The following is a 23,409-nucleotide window of genomic DNA, read 5'->3' as shown; positions in this document are numbered from 1 at the left end:
TAGGTATTGATGTACGGTATATAATATGCCTGACGATCACAATGCATCAATATTATTAACTGTAGCAATAAAATATCTCACATAGATTTAAAAAAAAAAAAAAACACACCTTTGTTTAGCCTTCACCAGTATTATTCACCCAGTTCTGAGAATTCAGAATTATTGCATATTGTAATTCCTGGGGATACGCATGGAGAAGTATAAAACTGGCAGGAATTGATTGATACAATGAGTACATATGTGGCGCCCCAGTTTCCTGGTCGTCACAGTAACATTGCTTTCCTCACGAGGAGAGTGATGTTATGCTTGAAGGCAAGGAAGGATAACTTTCACCAGGTAAACACAAGCATGCAACAACTTCACACTCCAGGCCACAAGGGGGAGCTTTTGATCCTATTCCTAGGTGACTCCCCTATATATTGTGGTCTTTGACAGGAACTAACTGAACTTTCCCTCCGAGAGACAGAGGGGAAGGACGTATGAGGAGCCGTGCAGCCACAAGAAAGTGCTGCAGCTCCTGGACAGAGACAACACCGAAAGCTGAACATATTGCAGTGAGCGTGTAGGAGAGAGGAGCACAGGCGAGGACACCAGGGGGAGGATAGCAGCGAGCAGACTATGTGGGCATCATTTCCCTGTTAAAAAAAAAAGAAATAAAATAAAAAAGTTATATACTCACCTTCCGGAGCCGAAGGACCCAAGCGAAGCGGTTACCGACGCTGCTCGTGCGCTCCGGTCTCAGGAGTGCATTGCGGTCTCGCGAGATGATGACATCGGTCTCGCGAGACCGCTACGTCATCATCTCGCGAGATGGACCGGTTACCGGAGCGTCGCGAGTGGGAAAGGCCTGTTGTCGATCCGGGGGCTGACGGACGGTGAGTATATAACGATTTTTTATTTTATTATTTTTAACATTAGATCGTTTTACTATTCATGCTGCAAGTTATATGGCAATAGTAAAAAGTTGGTCACACAGGGTTAATAGCTGCGTTAACGGAGTGCGTTACACCGCGGCATAACGCGGTCCGTTAACGCTGCCATTAACCCTGTGTGAGGGCTGACTGGAGGGGAGTATGGAGCGTGCACTGACTGCGGGGAGGAAGGAGCGGCCATTTTGCCGCCGGACTGTGCCCGTCGCTGATTGGTCGTGGCTGTTTTGCCACGACCAATCAGCGACTTGGGATTTCCGTTACAGACAGAAAGACAGACAGAGACGGAAGTGACCTTTAGACAATTATATAGCAGATCAGCAACCATGTTAAAAATTCAAGGGAAGAGGGTCCATGCCGGCAAATAGGGTAGATTACCAAGATCCTGAGACTGGCACGTACAGAAGATAAGCCATACAACCCCCATAGATATCTTCACCGACATACCTTTTCCATTACAAGGCGGGCCAGTTTTATTGGGTTTGCAATGCATTTGACTGCAGAAACAGCTCCTGAGGATAAATCCTTGCCATCCATAATAATAGCATCCATCTCCACTTCTCCCTCTTCATTCAAAACAGATCCATGGCCTAAGGAAACAAAATGGAAAGTGAACACACAAAGGCTAAATGCATAGATATGCTAAGTGAGGAAAACACATCTAGGCCTACAGCTGAACTCATCTCTAAATCTGGAGCAAATGGTGAGACATTTTGTACTGAGAACTACCGTACATCAGTGGGACTGAAATGTAAGAATGCATGAAAACGAATAGCAAAGAAGTTACTTTTGATTTCTATCCATAATTGGTATTTGGTAATTTTGGAAGTGTTAATTGGTATTGTATCAAAAACAGGAATGACATCAATTAGAGGAAAGAAGAAAACCCTACTAATTAATTCACCACTGCTTCTGGGCACAAAATAGTGTGCGTATCTTAAGAGCCTGAGCCATAAAATCACATATCTGTATACCATTCCTTCCTTTTGCAAATTGCCTCTTCAGTGAGGAAGAGAAGTAAACTCTAGTGCAACCTATTGGAAGTAGCAATCTTAAAAAGCCTCCTCAAACTGGCATTCCAGGAATGTCACTCTCCATAAGGAGAAACATTACCCCTCAGGTCCCAGTCAGAAGCCTCTTATACAGCCAAATCAGAACTCATACTTTGTACTGATGAGGGGCAACACCCTGAAACATCCTGTCTGCAAATGGAGATTCTGGTTTGGCTTTTATCCCAAGTTATATGGCAAGTCTCGTTAAAGGGTAGATAGTGACTTTTAAGATTGCTACTTCCAATATGTGACACGAGTTCTAGTCCGCTTCCTCTCTCAAGAGTAAATTTGTTTATTTAAATTTCCCATAAGACCATTTTGCATGGATTAAAAGCCTCCTGTCACACTTCATAAGGAAAAACATTACCCTTTAGCCCCCCCGTTTTTTTTTTTGTTTTTTTTTTTAAGAATGCAAACTGCATTTTAGGATATAGTTTATAGACTGCTGACTACAGACTGTTGTAAATAGGGCCTGCATTTACTTCTAGTAGACAACTGCAGTTCAATAAGGTGTTTTCCTATTGAAATGTTAAGTCTGGACTACCTCATTAATATAAAAACTTATAGCTCCCCAACCCCTGCATACTGGTAGCTGTGACTACATAGTCGAGATTGAGCAGACTGACTATGGGGCCGGTTTTGCATCCCTCTTTTTTTAAGAGACTGACAGTGAGGACGTCACTTCTACAAGAGGAACTAGCACCCCAGCTTTGTGGATGTCTCACAGGTTTAGACCCACAACAATCACATATCGAGGTATTTCTAAGATATTTTATATATACAGTGGGTACGGAAAGTATTCAGACCCCTTTAAATGTTTCACTCTGTTTCATTGCAGCCATTTGGTAAATTCAAAAAAAGTCCATTTGTTTTCTCATTAATGTACAATCTGCACCCCATCTTGACTGAGCAAAAAAACAGAAATGTAGAAATTTTTGCATATTTAATAAAAAAGAAAAACAGAAATATCACATGGTCATAAGTAATCAGACCCTTTGCTCAGTATTGAGTAGAAGCACCCTTTTAAGCAGGTACATCCATGAGTCTTCTTGGGAATGATGCTACACGTTTTTTTTTTTACACCTTGATTCAGGGATCCTCTGCCATTCTTCCTTGCAGATCCTCTCCAGTTCCGTCAGGTTGGATGGTGAAAGATGGTGGACAGCCATTTTCAGGTCTCACCAGAGATGCTCAATTGGGTTTAGGTCAGGGTTCTGGCTGGGCCAGTCAAGAATGGTTACAGAGTTGTTCTGAAGCCACTCCTTTGTTATTTTAGCTGTGTGCTTAGGATCATTGTCTTGTTGGAAGGTGAACCTTCGGCCAAGTCCGAGGTCCAGAGCACTCTAGAAGAGGTTTTCATCCAGGATATCTCTGTACTTGGCTGCATTCATGGTTCCTTCAATGGCAAGCAGTCGTCCTGTCCCTGCAGCTGAAAACCATCCCCATAGCCTGATGCTGCCACCACCATGTTTCACTGTTGGGATTGTATTGGGCAGGTGATGAGCAGTGCCTGGTTTTCTCCACACATACCGCTTAGAATTATTACCAAAAATGTCTATCTTTGTTTCATCAGACCAGAGAATCTTATTTCTCATAGTCTGGGAGTCCTTTATGTGTTTTTCAGCAAACTCTATGCGGGCTTTCATGTTTTGCGCTGAGGAGAGGCTTGAGTTGGGCCCCTCTGCCATAAAGGCCCAACTGGTCGAGGGCTGCAGTGATAGTTGACTTTGTGGAACTTTCTCTCATCTCCCTACTGCATCTCTGGAGCTCAGCCACGGTGATCTTGGGGTTCTTTTTTACCTCTCTCACCAAGGCTCTTCTCCCACAATTGCTCAGTTTGGCTGGACGGCAAGGTCTAGGAAGACTTCTGGTGGTCCCACACTTCTTGCATTATGGAAGCCACTGTGCTCTTAGGAACCTCGTGTACTACAGAAATTTTGTTGTAACCTTGGCCAGATCTGTGCCTTGCCACAATTCTGTCTCTGAGCTCCTTGGCCAGGTTCCTTTGACCTCATGATTCTCATTTGGTCTGACATGCACTGTGAGGTCTTATATAGACAGGTGTGTGCCTTTCCAAATCAATCCCATCAGTTTAATTAACCACAGCTGGCTTCCAATGAAGGAGTAGAACCATCTCAAGGAGGATCACAAGAAAATGGACAGCATGTGAATTAAATATGAGTGTCTGAGCAAAGGGTCCGAATACTTATGACCGTGTGAGATTTCAGATTAACTTTTTTATTAACTTGTTTTTTCAGTCAAGATGGGGTGCAGAGCGTACATTAATGTGAAAAAAATATAAAACATTTTTTGAATTTACCAAATGGCTGAAATGAAACAAAGTGAAAAATTAAAAGGTCTGAATACTTTCTGTACCCACTGTATATATTTACATTTAATATATAAACTCACAGGTGCTTCTGTCAAATGTAGATCATCAAAAAGTTAATTTACTTCAGTTCTTCAATACAAAAAGTGACACTCATATTATATAGAGTCATTACAAACAGAGTGATCTATTTCAAATGCTTATTTCTGTTAATGTTGATGATTATAGCTTACAGCCAATGAGAACCCAAAAGTCATTTTCTCAGTAAATTATTTTGTTAAGTGAAGAGAATGGGGCATCAGACTGCGCTGCTCGCAGTTTGATAGACTGTCCTGAGGAAGTGGTGTGATCACCACGAAACGCATAGAAATAAAGTCTATTCTCTATTACATCTACCTGGACTTCTCTGGTACATTATCCTGACAGGCGAGCAGCACAGTCTGATGCCCCATTCTCTTCACCTAACAAAGGATCATCACATCGGGGCTTGCAGCAGCCGCCAAAGCTAAGTGCAGTGGTTGTGTCTCACACAACCATAATAGGTGAGTGAATGAGTGAATTTATATTATCTCTCACGAATATTCCCTTATCACCCTATGTGCGCTCTATACTCCTTCTAGCTACCTTATCTCAGTAAATTAGAATACTTTATCGCACCAGGTTGAATAATCATTTTAATATCAGAAACGTTGGCCTAGTTAAAGGTATGTTCAGTAAATGCATACTTGGTCGGGGCTTCTTTAGCATCAATTACTGCATCAATGCGGCGTGGCATGGAGGTGATCAGCCAGTGGCACTGCTGAGGTGTTATGGAAGCCCAGGTTGCTTTGATAGCGGAATTCAGCTCGTCTGCATTGTTGGGTCTGGTGTCTCATCTTCCTCTTGACAACACCCCATAGATTCTCTATGGGGTTAAGGTCAGGCGAGTTTGCTGGCCAAACAAGCACAGTGATACTGTCGTTTTTAAACCAAGTATAGGTACTTTTGGCAGAGTGGACAGGTGCCAAGTCCTGCTGGAGAATGAAATTTCCATCTCCAAAAAGCTTGTCGGCAAATGGAAGCATGAATTGCTCTAAAATTTCCTGATAGACTGCTGCGCTGACATCGGACGTGATAAGACACAGTGGACCTACACCAGCAGATGACATGTCTCCTCAAACCAAAACTGATTGTGGAAACTTCACACTAGACCTCAAGCAGCTTGGATTGTGTGCCTCTCCACTCTTCCACCAGACTCTGGGACCTTAAATTCCAAATGAAATGTAAAATTTACTTTCATCTGAAAACACCACCTTTGACCACTGAGCAACAGTCCAGCTCTTGTTCTCCTTTGCCCAGGTAAGACGCTTCTGGTGTTGTCTATTGGTCATGAGCGGCTTGACACAAGGAATGCAACACTTGTAGCCTTTGTCCTGGATACATCTGTGTGTGGTGGCTCTTGAAGCAATGACTCCAGCAGCAAGCCACTCCTTGTGAATCTCCCCCACATTTTTGAATGGCCTTTTCTTAACAATCCTTTCAATGCTGCAGATATGCTGGTTGTTTGTGCACCTATTTCTACCACACTTTTTCCTTCCACTCAACTTTCCATTAATATGCTTGGATACAGCCCTCTGTGAACAGCCAGCTTCTTTAGCAATGACCTTTTGTGGCTTACCCTCCTTGTGGAGTGTCAATGACTGCCTTCTGGACATGTGTCAAGTCAGCAGTCTTCCCCATGATTGTGGAGCCTACTGAAACAGACTAAGGGACCTTTTTAAATGCTTAGGTGCCTTTGCAGGTGTTTTTGTTAATTATTCTAATTTACTGAGATAATCACTTTTGGGTTTTCATTGGCTGTAATAAATAATCATCATTAACAGAAAAACACTTGAAATAGATCACACTGTTTGTAATGACTCTATATAATACACACCTCAAAAAAAAAATAAAGGGAACACTAAATTCCCACATCCTAGATATCACTGAATGAAATAGTCCAGTTGTAAATCGTTATTCATTACATAGTGGAATGTGTTGAGAACAATAAAACCTAAAAATGATCAACATAAATCAAAACTAATATCCTACAGAGGTCTGGAGTTGGACTGATGCTTAAAATCAAAGTGGAACTTCAGTGGAAATGCTTCAAGACAAGGAAATGATGCTCAATAGTGGGTGTGGCCTCCATGTGCCTGTATGACTTCCCTACAATGGCATGCTCCTGATGAGGCGGTGGATGGTCTCCTGAGGGATCTCATCCCAGACCTGGACTAAAGCATCCGCCAACTCCTGGACAGTGTTAGTGGATGGAGCGAGACATGATGTCCCAGATGTGTTCAATCGGATTCAGGTCTGGGGGAACAGGTGGGCCCAGTCCATAGCTTCAATGCCTTCATCTTGCAGCCACACACTCCAGCCACATGAGGTCTGGCATTGTCCTGCATTAGGAGGAACCCAAGGCCAACCGCACCAGCGTATGGTCTCACAAGGGGTCTGAGGATCTCATTTTGGTACCTAATTGGCAGTCAGGCTACCTCTGGCGAGCACATGGAGGGCTGTGCGGCCCTCCAAAGAAATGCCACCCCACACCATTACTGACCCACTGCCAAACTGGTCATGCTGAAGGATGTTGCAGGCAGCAGATCACTCTCCACGACGTCTCCAGACCCTGTCACATGTGCTCAGTGTGAACCTGCTCTGTGAAGGTCGCAGGGCGCCAGTGAATTTGCCAATCCTTGTGTTCTGTGGCAAAATGCCAAGCGTCCTGCACGGTGTTGGGCTGTGAGCACAACCCCCATCTGTAGACGTCGGGCACTCAGACCATCTTCATTGAGTCGGTTTCTAACCGTTTGTGCAGACACATGCACATTTATGGCCTGCTGGAGGTCATTTTGCAGGGCTCTGGCAGTGCTCCTTCTGTTCCTCCTTGCACAAAGGCTGAGGTAGCGGTCCTGCTGCTGGGTTGTTGCCCTCCTACGGCCCCTTCCATGTTTTCTGGTGTACTGGCCTGGTAGCACCCCCAGCCTCTGGACACTACGCTGACAGACACAGCAAACCTTTTTGCCACAGCTCGCATTGATGTGCCATCCTCGATGAGTTGCACTACCTGAGCCACTTGTGTGGGTTGCAGAGTCTGTCTCATGCTATGAGTGTGAAAGCACAACCAACATTCAAAAGTGATCAAAACATCAGCCAGAAAGCATTGGTACCGAGATGTGGTCTGTGGTCTCCATCTGGAGAACCACTCCTTTGAGTGTGTCTTGATAATTGCCAATAATTTCCATCTGTTGTCTATTCCATTTGCACAGCATGTGAAATTGATCGGCAAACAGTGTTGCTTCCTAAGTGGACAGTTTGATTTCACTGAAGTTTGATTTACTTGGAGTTATATTCTGTTGTTTAAGTGTTCCCTTTATTTTTTTGAGCAGTGTATACGAGTTTCACTTTCAGAATTTAAGAACTTAAAGGGAACCTGTCACTTCACTTTGCCGCTATAAGATGCGGCCACTGCCTTTCGGGGCTTATCTACAGCATTCTATAATGCTGTAGATAAGCACCCGGTCCAACCTGAAAGAGAAGAAAAACAAGTTTTATTATACTCACCCGGGGGCGGTACGGTCTGATGGGTGTCGTAGGTCCAGGGTCTGGCACCTCCTATCTTCATGTGATGTCATTCTGCTTGCTTCGTGCCACGCTTCGTGATGATAGGACCATGGGGACTGAAGGGAGTCTAGTATATCCGGACGGTCCTCTCTCTATAGCGAAGCAAACCTTTCGACCTGCCGGTTGTTTCTTGTAGCAAAGAGATCTATCTCCAGCATGGCCCACATGTCCTGTATCTTCTTGAAGATACAATGGTTGAGCATCCATTCCCTTTGATGCAGGGTACGGCGACTTAGGAAGTCTGCTACAGAGATGTCTACACCCCTGATGTGCAGCGCTGACAGGGACAAGAGATGTTTTTAGGCCAGATCTAGAATCCTGTCCGCAGTAGACATCAGAGTTCCTGATCGTGTTCCTCCTTGATGGTTTAAATATGCAACTGCCGTGGTGTTGTCTGATAGAACTCTTGTATGAGTTCCTTGCAGCTGTGGAAGAAATTTACGTATGGCATGATAAATCGCTTTTAACTCCCTTAAATTTGAATAGTTGTTTACTTCCGTTAGAAACCACTGACCCTGAACTATGTCTTCCCCTAAATGACCTCCCCACCCAAAGGGGCTAGCATCCGTGGAAATTGTTTTTGAGGGTCTTACTACCCACAGAACTCCTCTCGAGAGGTGTCTTGGATCTAGCCACCATTCCAGGGATCTAACTACGTCAGTTGAAAGTGACATTACTCCCTCCAACTGTCCCTGCAGTCTTTCCTCTTCCTGTAGGATGGCCCTCAGTAGCGGTCTAGAATGGAACTGGGCCCACTGTACTGCAGGGATACATGATGTAGCAGAACCAAGCAGAAACATACCCTCCCTCAGGGACATTCTAGGATTGTCAATTGCTGAACGTACTTTATTAACTATTAATAATTTTTTCGCTCTTGGAAGGAGGCATTTTTGACTTACGTTATCTAGATGAAGGCCCAGGAATGTCTGGCAGGTTATCAGGAGCAACCTGGATCTTTTGTAGTTGATCAGCCAACCCAAATCCTGCAAAAATGAAATTACATCAGCTAGCCTCTGCTCACATTGGAGGGCTGAGCTCCCTACCACTAGAAGATCGTCCAGGTATGGGACTATTAAGGTGTCCTTTAACCGTAAATACGACATTACCTCTAGCATTAATTTGGTGAAGACCCGGGGCGCCATATAATCCGAACGGCATTGCCGTGAACTGGAGATGAAGGATCTGACCTTCTAATACGACCGCCACCCGTAGGTATTGTTGATGTAAAACATGAACTGGGAGATCGTAATATGTATCTTTGAGATCCATTACTGCCATGAAGCACCTGGGAAATACATTTTTTATGGCTGATCGCATGGACTCCATTTTGAAGGTCAGAGATCTTAGAAAGGTATTCAACCTTTTTAAGTTAATTATTGTCCTGTAAGAGCCATCTGGCTTAGAGACCAGAAATAAGGGGGAGTAAAATCCCTTCCCTCTCTGTTCTGCCGGAACCTCTTTAAGAACCCCGTTTAGCTAACAGACCATTAATTTCCAACTCCAAAGCCTCCTGCTGAGTCTGACACTTTAGAGAAGTCAACCGGAAGCTCATCAAGAGAATGCCAAGAGTGTGCAAAGCAGTCATCAAAGCAAAAGGTGGCTACTTTGAAGAACCTAGAATATAAGACATTTTCAGTTGTTTCACACTTTTTTGTTAAGTATATAATTCCACATGTGTTAATTCATAGTTTTGATGCCTTCAGTGTGAATGTACAATTTTCATAGTCATGAAAATACAGAAAAATCTTGAAATGAGAAGGTGCGTCCAAACTTTTGGTCTGTACTGTAGGTGTAATTAGTAACACTCACCCAGTGAAGCTTGTCAATATGGTACCGGTTGCAGAGGTGAAGGTACAGGCTGAGATGTGGAATGACTCGACTTTCTACCTTTACCACTTTTATTCGCGGAACCACTCTGTCCTGAGCATCCACTGCCGCTTTTTTTTTTGCTGCTGTGCATAGGCACCACCACTTCCTCCAGTGGGCGCATAAGCGGGGTCATTTGGGGACGACATCGCTGCACACTGGTAGGAATGTGGCCGGTGTTTTTATACAGCATGACCCATTAGCGATGGAATCCGTCACCCGGAATCGATACCATTACTTCCGGGTCGCATGTCCCTGCTCTATGCACACTCACCGCTCTGTACAGGCGCAGTCTCTTCTACCACCCTGGTACCAAAAGCAAGCACTTCCGGGGGAAGAGTACTCTCTGGAGTAACTGCACATGCGCCCGCCGCTGCCGGCCACATGGAATCATTAGGGAACAGCGCGGCCTCGCCGCTGTGCGGCCGATACGCACACCTCCCAGCCCGGACAAGTACCGCCCATCCAGCCGCACTGCACTCTCCACGTGAGCCAGGGCGGTCCTCACCGGACCCTGGTCTCACGGTGTCCATCAGCTGAGGGGGGAGCTGACACAGGAGTCCCCCGACGCTGCATCCAGTGCTGGAGCCCCTGCCATTCCCACAGACACCGCACAGGCGGCACCACAGCCCAGGTATCCACTTGCGACCTTCTCTCCACAGGTTCCCTTAGGAAGAGGAAACCAACTGAGGGAGCAAGGGGGGGGGGGGGGTCGCCTCTTATCTCTCTGTAGGTTTCCTGTTCCTAGGGGCGGATCCCCTCTCTCAGTGGGTGCTGTCGTGGCAAAGAGAAAAAAAATCAATTGCCACATTATGTGCACAGCTATAATATTGTTAACAATAGAAAACAACATAACGGGGCAGTTCTATTTCAGTTAAAAGCGTGAGATTTTGCTTTTTGACAGTGAGGCCAGGTGGAGGGTGATGGGATGCCACACCATGTCGGATCTCACAACCTAGAAGTTCAGTCCTGAGTTTTACTAGAAAGTCGAGTCCTTTACCAGTAGCATTAGGGGGACTTCTAAGCCAATTTTGTAAGTACTGTCTTCTTAAATATAAATGGCAGTGACAGACTGACTGGTGATAGGTACTCTTTAAGAAAAACTGTCAAGGGGGTTTTCTGTAATCTAACAGCAGCATAATGAAGGGACAGAGACCCGGATTGCAGCGATTGATAACTTCGTTTACTGGGTGCAGCAGTGATAGAATCAGTTTGCTGCAGAGCTCAAAATGTTGAGCCTTGCGTAAGTAACCCCAACTACACAACTAATAAGCAGATTTCAGTGTACATTGTATATGGACAGAGAGCTGCTAATCAGTGGTGTGGGAGGCAACTAGTACTGTAGTGATAATCTCCTGCTGATAAATCCCTGATTGTACAGAAACTACAAAACACAAACCAATAAGTGACACATAGCTGGAATCAGGGTCTCTGTACTTATACCATGCTGCTTTCAGATAACATAGCAAAGATCCGCTGACAGATTCGCTTTAAATCGACAGTGAACCGGTTAGCCTTTTAGGCGATGCTCACTTCTATATCCCTGCTGCACCTAAACTCGATCTTTTCTCAGGCACCGGCTGAGCTGCCAACTCCCAGCATTATAGGAGACATAGCCTATAAACAGCCGGAAACTGCTGAAGATTGGAAGTGTGGCTAGGAAACAAATTGCAGCGCTGGAAGATGCTTAAAAATGTGTATGAAAGTGCGCAAATAAAAAAAAATAAAAATGTAGGTCTCTTTTTTTGGATTTATAAATAGTACAACAGTTTTGAAAAATTTAGGAAACCCTTTTAATAACTTAAAACATTGTAAATGCAGCCATCACAAAATTGTATACATAGCCTACGAGGCATTCCCTTTGCAGTACATTCTCCATGCTGTGGCAACCACTTTCCTCTTTGAATTGTGACTTATATTTCAGTTCTAGCAGCTATACCAATACCTTGATCAGAAAGCATCTGAGATTTAAATAAAAAATACATTAACACATTGGTAGAAATTGCTTGTAGGTCGTATGTAATTTCCATTTTCTTTTTTTAAGTTAATGACCTCTATAATGGGTGGGCCCGAATAATGGAGGACATTACGAGTGTTTGATTAGGCTTTTGCCACCACAAATACATGCAAATTTAGAGTGAAAAAGTAAAAAAAAGCGACAATTTTTTGTATATCTTTGGCTGTGTCACCTCCTGAAGCGAAGCTTCACCTGCATTGAAATGTGGATCATCCTCAAGCACCACCACAGCTTCTTCTACAGCAGTAAGTGCGTCTCCTCCTCCTCTCAGTATATTATAGCCTTGTACAGCGGCTCTCTTTACTCCAGTACGATACCCTTCTTCATACTCCTTCGTGATCGCTCCTGCACCGCCATGGACAACAATAACTGGCCTCATATCTACTAGAAGTAACAAAGAATTAATGGCAGCTGAAGGGATAATTTCCAGGCCCATCAAATTTAAATATTACTGTTCATTTGACATTTACACCAGAAAATGTCCCTGATGTATACGTACAGTACCTCTGATGTATCTTATTGGATAAGGCATACAGTATCTCACTCTATGTCAACTATTGGGGTCAATTGTAAAAAACACTAACTTTTTTTTACTGCATATTTCTATGAAATAGTAAAAGTGTAGTAGAATACCTTTTTTTACTGTATATTAATGAATACCTGCCCAATAGTGCCCAAAAGTACACTGGGTTATAAGGAACCTGTCAGCAGGTTCTTAGACGCCACAGTAAGGTCATCACCGTAAAGTACCGGAAATGATAATCCCTTCCATTCTCGGGGGCAGACATGTTCAAATGGATAGTTTGTCTCTCGCAATGTCATCAGGACTTTATTGCGTATTGCATATATGCCGAGCCCAGGGATGTCAAGAGATGTGGGCCATAGGAGTAGAGAGTAGAGGGGGAGAGAGAGCGAGAAGCTGTAATTTTAGGCCAAGCTCCTTCACTTGCCAGTGGATTACAAGACAATGGAGGAACAGGCTTATAAAATAAAACTATGGAAGTAATCATCGTTACAGGCACTTTACTGTGACAACCTTACTTTGGGATCCAAAAACCGGCTGACAGGTTCCCTTTAACCCCTTCAGCCATGAGCCTGTTAACTTCTTTGCCAGTCACTTTATGTGGTAATAACGCTGGAACTCTTCAACATATCCCGGTAAAACTTTGAATTTTTAGGCCTTTAAACTAAATAGTTAAACCACACAAAAAAAAGTTAATAAATAACATTCACCACATGTCTACTTTACAGTAGCATTATTTTCTATTTTTTTTGTAAATTACAAGGGTTAAACGTTAATCAACCTGTCACTTTTCCAACAAAATTTACAAAATCAATATTTTTAAAAGGACCACATCACATTTGAAGTGACTTTCAGGGGCCTATATGACAGAAAATACCCAAAAGAGACACAAATTGTAAATATTGCATACCTCAAAATGCTCAAAACCACATTCAAGAAGTTTATTAGTTTGGGCGCACTGCAGGGATTGGAAGGTAAGGAGCACCAATTCACTTTTGATGCACAAAATTTGCAGGAATAGATAGCGGACACCATGTCGCATTTGCAGAGTCCCCGATGTACTTAAACAGTAGAAACACCCCACAAGAGACCCCATTTTAGAAATGACACCTCATGAAATTCATCTAGGGGTGTAGTGAGAATTTTTAACCCTCAGGCAATGCAAAGAATTGAGCTGATTAAATGGAAGATTACTATTTTTTTCTACTTACCGTACATACTGCTTTGGCCTCAAGTTTTCAATTTTCAAAGTGGGTAATAGGAGAAAAACAAATTTGTTATGCAATTTATTCTGAGGATGCCAATACCCTGCACGTGGACAAAAACTATATTTCAGGCACAGAGCAAAACTCAGAAGGGAAGTGGTGCCATAATGGAGTTCAGGTTTTGCTGGAATGGCTTGAGGGTGAATTTTAACATTGGCAAAGCCCATGAGATACCAAAACAGCGGAACTGGAGATTCTGGAGGGAAGGAGTGTTATTTGACTCTTGGAGAACAAATTATTGTAGAATAGTTTGTGGACTTCAGATACAGAGGCCTTAAATGGCCCCATTTTAGAAATTACATCCCTCTGGGAATTTATCTACAGGGGTAGTGACGATTTTGACTATGGGTATTTTCCAGAATGCTTGTTGCTGAGTGAATATTGCAAATCTGCCATTGTAGTGCGTGTAGATAGTAGTGCCCAGTACATTATGCCCGGCTCATGCACCTGAAAATTAAGAGGACTCTCATCGCTATAGAAATGCCAAACATGTGGACGCTAAATGTGTTTACACACAATGGGGCACAGAAGGGAGTGGCATCTGGAAGTGGAGAATTCAAAGAATTTCTTTTGGGGGAGTACTGCCAGTAACGTGGAAGCCCCTATAATTCCAGTGACAGATGATGAACCTGAGTGGGGACATGCTTTTTTTGTGGATTGATTTCAAGATTTTACTTGGAACATTTTACATAATGTTTAGGACCACCTTTAACCGTGCTCTACGCTGAGCACTTACTTTGGGGTTTCCAACTAAATCTTTGAATAATGTGGTTCAGATGAAACCTCCGACGGGTCCATTCACTAAAATGAGGCAGCAGAGTTGGCCCTGAACTCCGTCTGGCCTCTGTTCAGCAGTGTCCTCCTTTTCAGTAGGGAACACAAAACTGTGGCTGACCATGCTTTTATACACGCTTAAAAAAAAAAACAGCCAGATCATAAACCCGACAGCGTCCACAGTGTCTCCCATCTGCCTCATTATAAGGAATCTTCCACCAGGGGTTCTGTCTGAATCAAGTATTTCAGAGATTTACATGGAAACCCCAGTGTAAGAACAGCTTAGAGTGTAGGATAAATATGAGCCGAGCCACACTGTGATCTTTGGGAGGCAGTTCCTTGTGCAGTATAAGTGATTAGACAACTTTATTCTTTGGGTTGGTTTGATTACAGCGATACCAGACTTACATTGTTTTTTATATATGTATATATATATTGGCTGGTGTCACACAAAAAATGATTTTATCTTTTAAAAACAAAAGTTTTTGGATCGTCATTTTGAAAGCTATGATTTTTCTATAGCTCTACTGACAGTCACGAGAGGGCTTGTTTTTTGTGGGACAAGTTGACATTTTTATTGGTACCAATTTTATGCACATAACATTTTTTGATCACTTAAGATTCTGATTTTTGGGAGGCAGAATCAACAAAAGCCAGCCACATATCCAAGCCCTTGCCTCCTCTTGCCGATTCCAACTCAAAAACATTTCCCGGATCAGTGCATTCCTTGACCATGAAACCACAAAAATACTAGTACATGCCCTTATCTCCCGCCTCGACTACTGCAACCTCCTACTCTCTGGCCTCCCCTCTAGCACTCTGGCACCACTCCAATCCATCCTAAACTCTTCTGCCTGACTAATCCACCTGTCTCCCCGTTATTCCCCAGCCTCTCCTCTCTGCCAGGCCCTTCATTGGCTTCCTATTGCCCAGAGGCTACAGTTCAAAACACTAACAATGACATACAAAGCCATTCACAACCTGACTCCTCCATACATCTTTGACATGGTCTCCCGGTACCTACCTAAACGCAACCTTCGATCGTTTCATGATCTCCGTCTCTACTGACCCCTCATCTCTTCTTCCCACAACCGCATACAAGACTTCTCCCGTGCTTCCCCTATACTCCAGAACTCTCTACCCCAACACATCAGGCTCTCGCCTACCACGGAAACCTTCAAAAGGAACCTGAAGACCCACCTCTTCTGACAAGCCTACAGCCTGCAGTGATCATCAGTCTACTAAACCACCGCACGACCAGCTCTACCCTCTCCTAGTGTATCCTCACCCATCCCCTGTAGACTCGCGGGCAGGGTCCTCTCTCCTCCTGTACTTGTGTGCCTTCTTTTACTCATGTTTATTGTACTTGTCTATATTTGCCCCGTTCACATGTAAAGTGCCATAGAATAAATGGCGCTATAAAAATGTATAATAATAATAATAATTGTTTTTTAGATTTGTTTTTCTAAATGTTGTTCAGCATGTGGTAAAATTGATAAGGCAGCATTGTTCTTCGGGTCAGCAATGCCACATTTATAACTTTATGTTTTACTGCTTTTACACACACACACACAAAAAAAATTGTTTTTGCATTGCTGTAACTTATTTCTCTGTTGATAAGCCGCCATACAGCCCTGTTTTTTGGGGGGGACGAGATGGTGTTTTCAGCTATAGCAATTTTTTTACATTCACATTTTTTTAATGCGTTTTATTCCATCTTTTGTTCGGCAGCATTATGAAAAAGCATAGTTTTTGACACTGTGTTTTGTATTTTCTTAATGTGTTCACTAGTGTGACACAGTTATAGATCTGTGCAACTCGGCAATTCTGATGAGCGGTAACGTTACTGACCTCACTGCTCTTCAGAGCCGCCAAGTCTTGCAGAGAGCAGCACGAGCCAGAAGTGACTGCTGCTAAAGCCTATGGATCCTCAGAACAATGGCTCTGTATCACAGATTCAGGGAACATTATGGGGAACGTTGTGGGAAATGCTGGATTAAGTCGGACCGTTTTTTTTTTTTTTTTTTTTACTATTATAAATAAATTGGTGAACGAGGGACAGTCTCTTATTTTTAATTTCTCTCTTTTTATGTTTTTCAGGTTTCCACTTGAGGACTATGTTGGACCTGCATTTTTTTTTTGTTTGTTTGTTTTTTTACATACAATAAATTGGTGAACCAAGGAAAAAGTTGGGGAGTGTTTTTTTTTTTTTAAATAAAATATTTTTGGGTGTTTTTTCACTTTCTAGTACTGGGTTAGTAATGTTATGGAAATTTGGTATGGATAAGGCTACGTTCACATTTGCGGTCAGCGCCGCAGCGTCGGGCGCCGCAGCGGCGCCGCATGCGTCATGCGCCCCTATACTTAACATGGGGGCGCATGGACATGCGTTGTGCTGCGTTTTGCGCCGCATGGCCGCAAGCGTTGGACGCAAGAAACGCTTCAAGTTGCATTTTTTTTGCGTCCAACTTGCGGGCAAAAACGACGCATGCGGCGCAAAACGCAGCGTTTTAGCGTGCGTTTTGCCGCGGTTTTGTTTGCGTTGTGCGCTGCGGCGCCGACGCTGCGGCGCACAACGCAAATGTGAACGTAGCCTAAATTTATTCCTGTGTTTATTTTCCCACGCTCGACGTCATATGAGGACATCCAGCAGAGGGCGCATCACCGCGACTGAAGGTAACTATAGGTCATTGACCTACATTACCTTCATTCCCTGGGGTTTACAGGCACGAGCACAGCTGCATTATAGCAGAGCTCCTGCCTGTAAAATATTTTAACCCCTTCAGATGGATTTACATCGTGGGACGTTATAGATCTACGGAAGGTATGTATATTGTTGGTTTATTATTTTTAATTTGTTACAGAACGATGGTCTTCAGGTGGATTGAGAGAGCAATAAAATATTACAACAACCTGTGTGTTTATTTCATTAAAGTACTTTGCAATATTGTGTGTTTTTTTAACCATTTCATACAATTGGATTAATAATGGATAGGTGTCATAATTGACGCCTCTCCATTAATAATCTGGCTTAATGTCACCTTACAATAGCAAGGTGACATTAACCCTTCATTACCCCATATCCCACCGCTACACGGGAGTGGGAAGAGAGTGGCCAAGTGCCAGAATAGGGGCATCTTACAGATGCGCCTTTTCTGGGGTGGCTGGGGGCAGATGTTTTTAGCCAGGGGGGGGCCAATAACCATGGTCCCTCTCTAGGCTATTAATATCTGCCTTCAGTCACTGGCTTTACCACTCTGGCGGAGAAAATTGCGCGGGAGCCCACGCCAATTTTTTCCGCGATTTAACCCTTAAATTTAATAGCTACAGCGCCGAAATTTTGCACATACACACTACTAACATTAGTAGTGTGGAATATGCAAAAAAAGGGGATATGACATGGTTTACTGTATGTAAACCATGTCGCATGTCGGGTTTAGGCAGGAGAAATGAAAAGCCGGCAATTGAATTACCGGCTTTAGGGTTAGGGTTTGGATCCCTTTATCACCTTGATGGTGGGGGGTGGCTTATCAGTGTGTATTCTTGTTTTTTTTCTATTGAAACGCATGCGTTTATAACGCAACCAAACGCATGTGCTTAAAAACGCATGCGTTTACATAGACAGCAATAAAAAATTTTGCGGCAAAAAAACGCATGCTTTTTTTTGCGGCAAAAAAACGCCTCTAGAAATTACTACATGTTGCATTTCTGCAACAAAATGCAAGCATAGAAAAGACGCATGCGTCGTCAAACGCGGCAAAACGCATACAAAAAACGCATGCGTTTTTAATGTTAAATATAGGAAGAAAAAAACGCATGCTTTTTTTGCGGTAAAACGCAGCGGCAAAAAACGCAAATGTGAAACCAGCCTAAGACTGAGTATTTTGAGCGCGCTCATCAAGAATGGACTGTACACCATTGTGACAGAAAAACATTCCATCAATACTGATGATTTATTGTACATACATAGTTTTATAATTGCATATAGAAAGGAGTGGTTAGGGGTGGTTAGTTAATTACCATATCGTCTAGCTCCTCTGTTATTGGTTATCTAAATATATATGGAATATTGTGATTAATGCACATATGAATGCTGATTAAGCAACTAAAATGTAGCTCTGCATCTAGGACAAAGTTGAGACATCTGATCAGCACTTAATACATCTGGCGTTGTTCCGCTTTTGCATGGAAAACCCCATACAGTCTGTCTGGCTTATATCAGTTTATGTCAGCCATTTTAAGCCATTGATTATAGACTAGCTGAGCAATATATTAGCTGTGGATATATGAGTATATATGATTATAGAGGAGTATACATGCAAGTGAGATCTACATGATATATATATTTATCACAGTAATGGGGGTGTCTAATGGACAACTCTCAATTACTAACACCAGGGTTTGATGTCAACTGTGTTTTTGGACAATTCACAGCTGACATCAATTCAGAGCCTCATTACCTCGATTGCCAATGCACCAGGGCAATTCGGGAAGAGCGAAGGTGAAGCACCATAATTGGAGCATCACATGTGATGTTCCACTTCTGGAGCGGCTGCCGGCTGCTATTCTTAGGCTGGGAAGGGACCAATAAGCATGGACCTTTCCAGCCTGATAATATCAGCTCTCAGCTGTCTGCTTTACCTTTTCTGGTTACATTAGAGGGGATCCCACGTTTTTTCTTCCCACTTTTTTATTTGGTATCTAAACTCCATATGAAAGGCACTAAAGGGTGACAGTTTATAATATGTAGGTTGGGTGTGTCAAATTATATATCAGCAGGAACTATTCTATCTATCTATCTAGCATCTATATTCTGAGGTTCTGGCTGTGAATTTCCTGTACTTGGCTGATGAAATGTCGTGATTCCTTTGAGATGTGGGCGTACAGATCGGACGGCACATGAATAGTCCGTGTTACATAGGTTCTTTTTCTCGCACTCATTGATTTACATTGGCGAGTTTCGTCCGATATATGTGGCCATAAGCAGCATGCTGAAATTTTTTCCTCAGTCCGATTTCAGCTGAGGAAAAACTTGCAGATCAGACTCATTGAATAACATTGGTCAGAGTGAAATGCGATTTTTTAATCGCACTGCACTCTATTTATACGCACATGTGAGTAAACCCTTTACTTCAGAAGTGAGAATTTTGATAATGAGTGATCAATTTTGGCAGAGAAACATTTTTCTGATACGATATATTACAATGTTGCTTATTTTCATGTGTACTATGGATTTACACAGCGCAAAGACAGCAAGTGGGCAGGGGACCGCCTCCTGGAGGGAACCAAGCAAGAAATGCAAGCCAGCACATGAATGTAGAACATGCCAGGAACAGTAACAAGAAAAACAATATATTACAAGATACCGTATTTTTCGGACTATAAGGACGCACTTTTTCCCAAAAACAATTGTGAGGAAAATGGGGGATGCGTCTTATAGTTCAAATGCAGGTTTACCCTGTTGGTTGTGGCAGTGGTGTGGCGGCGGCAGAGGTGCGGGGATGATGAGGCACGGTGAGCGGTATGGCGTGAGCAGAGTCCCTTCCACAGATGAGGTGACGCCGCGGCCCGGTATCCAAGGCGAGTAGCAGAGCCGGGTGAATCACGGCTTTCTCGGTGGCGGCGGCCATCTTCCTTAGGCCGCGCGTGCGCAGATTGAGTTCTCTGCTTCCCGGGGCTTCAGGAAAATGGCCGCGGGAGGCCGCACGTGCGCAGACTGAGATCGCGGCGGCCATTTTCCTGAAGCCGAGTTCGCAGATTGAGATCTCAGCTTCAAGAAAATGGCCGCCGCGATCTCCATCTGCGCACGCGCTGCTTCCCACGGCCATTTTCCTAAAGCCCTGGGAAGCAGCGCACACAATCTGCGCATGCGCGGCCTCAGGAAGATGGCCGCCGCCACCAAGAAACCGGTGATTAACCTGGCTCTGCTGCTCGCCTTGGATACCGGGCCGCGGCATCACCTCACCTGAGGAGGTGACCGCACCTCTGCCGCCTCCACACCACTGCCACAAACCCCCCATGGACGCCAGGCCGTGGCGTCACCCACCTAAGCAGGAAGGGACCCTGCTCAGGTGCACGCCGTTCCGCCCACCGCACCTCAGCATCACCTCACCTCTGCCACCACCATGCCTCCTGTGACCCTGCTCTGCCACCGCCAGCCCTCAGGTAAGATACCTTAAATTCGGACAATAAGACGGACCCCCATCTTAAAAAAATATATTTTTTTCTGCAATTTTCACCCCAAATTTGGGGTGCGTCTTATAGTCCGAAAAATACGGTACTAAGGAACATAACATTGCTATTATGTATTGGCATGCACATATAACAATTGTGTGTGAGGAGGCGTCGCTGCAGATGGTGAAAGATGAGGGGGCAAGGCAGAAGGTAACTTGTCAACACCATGGGTCACAAATGGCTCTGAAAAAATAAGAAAAAAAGTGCATAAAAACAAATTATAAAACAAACATGCGGAGTGAAGGATTAAAAAAAAAAAAAGACAGACATAAAAGGGACTATGGGCCATATACAAAGGCAAAATGGATTTGTCATCCTTTATACGAAGGAGGAGAAACTCAGGGACTCATTTAGACCCTTAGGGGACATAGTATCCAAGGTGACAATCCATTTAGTTTCTCTCTGGGCAAGAAGTCTCTTATTATTACCTCCTCTGATCCCCATATGAATGATGTCAATACCTCTCACCATGAGTGATTTGGCATCATAATTATGATCAGGGCTGTGGAGTCGGTAAGCCAAACCTCCGACTCCAACTCAGACTCCTCAATTCCCATGACACAGACTCCACGACACCCTCATACATGGATCATGTTTTAAGTGATAAATTTACTGTAGTAAAATGGTAACATCAGGCTTTTAATATTTATTATAATACAATAATAAAGCCATTTAGACAGAACATAAAATATATTTATTGGAATACAACTTTAGAACAAAAATACCTTTGCATATTTACAATTATACACTCTGCAGTAAGTGGAAAAAAACAGTTTTCAACAAAAACGTACTGAATAGCATTTGTGCAGTCTATAAATTTGTTCTGAGAAATAGTATCGCCTCCATCAGATCCTCCTTTATAGATGACCTCAAATCTGACCTAATTATTTTAAGGCTAGAGAACAACCTCTCTACACTAGCTTGGGTTGGTGGCAAAGCAGTAACCACATGGGCAAAGGAATTGCCTCGTGCACAGTCAGTTTTGATGAACGATTGAACTTCTTTGACCATATTTCAGCAAAATGTTTTACTTGCTCTCAATCTGTTTTCTATGGGAGTGGAATCTTTTTCCCTACAGCAACGCTTTGACTGCTCCATGTAGTCCAAATGTAGGCCTTCCTCCCCTGTGTGTTTTTTTTCTTCCTTTATCTGTAGAAGAGGAGCGTCACTACTTATGAACATAAACTGAAGCACAGATTCAGATCAGGAATAGGACATTTCATAACATTCCCAAATTCTTATGAAAATAAATATTCCCCACAAACTGCATTGAACTACTGTACCCAATTTATTATATTATTTTAGGAGTCGTTCCATGTTACACCGACTCCACCAAAATGTTCTCCGACTGACTCCACAGCCCCAATTATGATATGCCTTAAAATGGCGGGGAATAGTTTTTAGATCAGAGGGGACGGCCACTGTCTTGGTCGCGCAAATGTCCCTGGATGTAAGACTGACGTATATCTTGCAACACCCACATGTCATGTAATAAAACACATTGGTACTGCTACACGATATATGCTGTCTGATGTTAAATTGTTGTGAACCATCTGAAAGGTCGAGCAGCGCAGGACATTTGTGCAGGCAACACAGTGGCCGCAAGGGATAGAACCTGAAACAGGACCCCTTGTACCAAACGGACTCGTGGCCACAGGAATAGAAGGATTTTGAACCAAGAGGTCATTTAGATTTTTTGACCTCCTGGAGGTAATGGAAGGAAGTAGTGATGAGCGAGTGTACTCATTGCTCGGGTGACCTCCGAGTATTTGTTAGTGCTCGGAGATTTAGTTTTCATCGCGGCAGCTGAATGATTTACATCTGTTAGCCAGCTTGATTACATGTGGGGATTTCCTATCAACCAGGCAACCCCCACATGTACTTATGCTGGCTAATAGCTGTAAATCATTCAGCTGAGGCGATGAAAAGTTAATCTCCAAACACTAACAAAATACTCGGAGGTCACCTGAGCGTGCTCGGGAAATCTCGTGTAACGAGTACACTCGCTCATCACTAGAAGGTAGGCTACCCACTGAGGGTCCCAGGGAGGGCTCGGCACTGAGAATAGCCCAATGTTTAGTGAGAATTCGTCTCATGTTATAGGTGGAGATGAACCGAATTTTGTCGTCATCTCCATCTATATTCCTAATTCTTTTCGGTGGATATAGGAGGCTATTACGGGCGGCGTCATCCTCGCCCTATCATAGCCACGCTTTATACAGGGCCTCATTCTAAGGGGACTTCAAATTCAGGAGTTCCTCTCGTTCCCTATACAAGAGGATACCTTCAAAAACAAGTTGGAGGAATTGATGAACACCTGTTCAAAGGGGTTTATGGAACTGCATAAACCAATGAATCAAAGCTCCTTGAAGAAGTCTCTTGCAAAAGAAACTGAAATCTTACAAACCACTATACAGAAAGACATGATGGGTGATGCCCTTAAAAAGTTTAATGAAGAGACTGATGCAAAGCTCCAAAAGTGGACTAATGAAATTCAAGCCACAATCTGAAAGATTCAAAAGAGATGTCCAGGACAAACTAACATCTAGAGTTTATAGATGGTGTAACCCCTATGCTATTTTAGACTTAGTTTTTACTTTCAGGGGTGGATCGCTAATAGTGATACCACCCTGGCATCTAGAATGCCACTGGGATTTTCATTTATAATATTTAAAGGGAACCTGCCATTTCCCCAAATGCAGTTAACTTTCACGTATCGGGCTAATCTGCAGGTTAATGTTACAATTCTGTCCAGTAGCCGTACGGAATGGGCAG

The 23,409-nt window shown here is 43.4% G+C and overlaps 1 protein-coding gene across 4 annotated transcripts in view; it reads right to left on the bottom strand.

The window, feature by feature from the left end:
- Positions 1 to 23,409, bottom strand: part of ASRGL1 (asparaginase and isoaspartyl peptidase 1) — an 82,102-nt gene that overhangs the window by 32,802 nt on the left and 25,891 nt on the right. For 2 of the 4 annotated variants that reach the window (XM_077289938.1, XM_077289940.1), the window contains exons 2-3: positions 12,031 to 12,219; positions 1,377 to 1,519 (exon numbers count right to left, since the gene is read on the bottom strand). In XM_077289938.1, the coding sequence (XP_077146053.1) occupies positions 1,377 to 1,519; positions 12,031 to 12,217 (330 nt within the window). In that variant the 5' untranslated portion in view covers positions 12,218 to 12,219. Of the gene's footprint in view, positions 1 to 1,376; positions 1,520 to 12,030; positions 12,223 to 23,409 lie in introns of all 4 variants that reach the window. The other 2 variants (XM_077289936.1, XM_077289939.1) reach the window with 1 other exon arrangement.

The sequence above is a fragment of the Ranitomeya variabilis genome, chromosome 2 (assembly GCF_051348905.1).
Source record: "Ranitomeya variabilis isolate aRanVar5 chromosome 2, aRanVar5.hap1, whole genome shotgun sequence".
Lineage (NCBI taxonomy): Eukaryota > Metazoa > Chordata > Amphibia > Anura > Dendrobatidae > Ranitomeya > Ranitomeya variabilis.
This window is presented reverse-complemented; position numbering and strand designations above follow the sequence as displayed.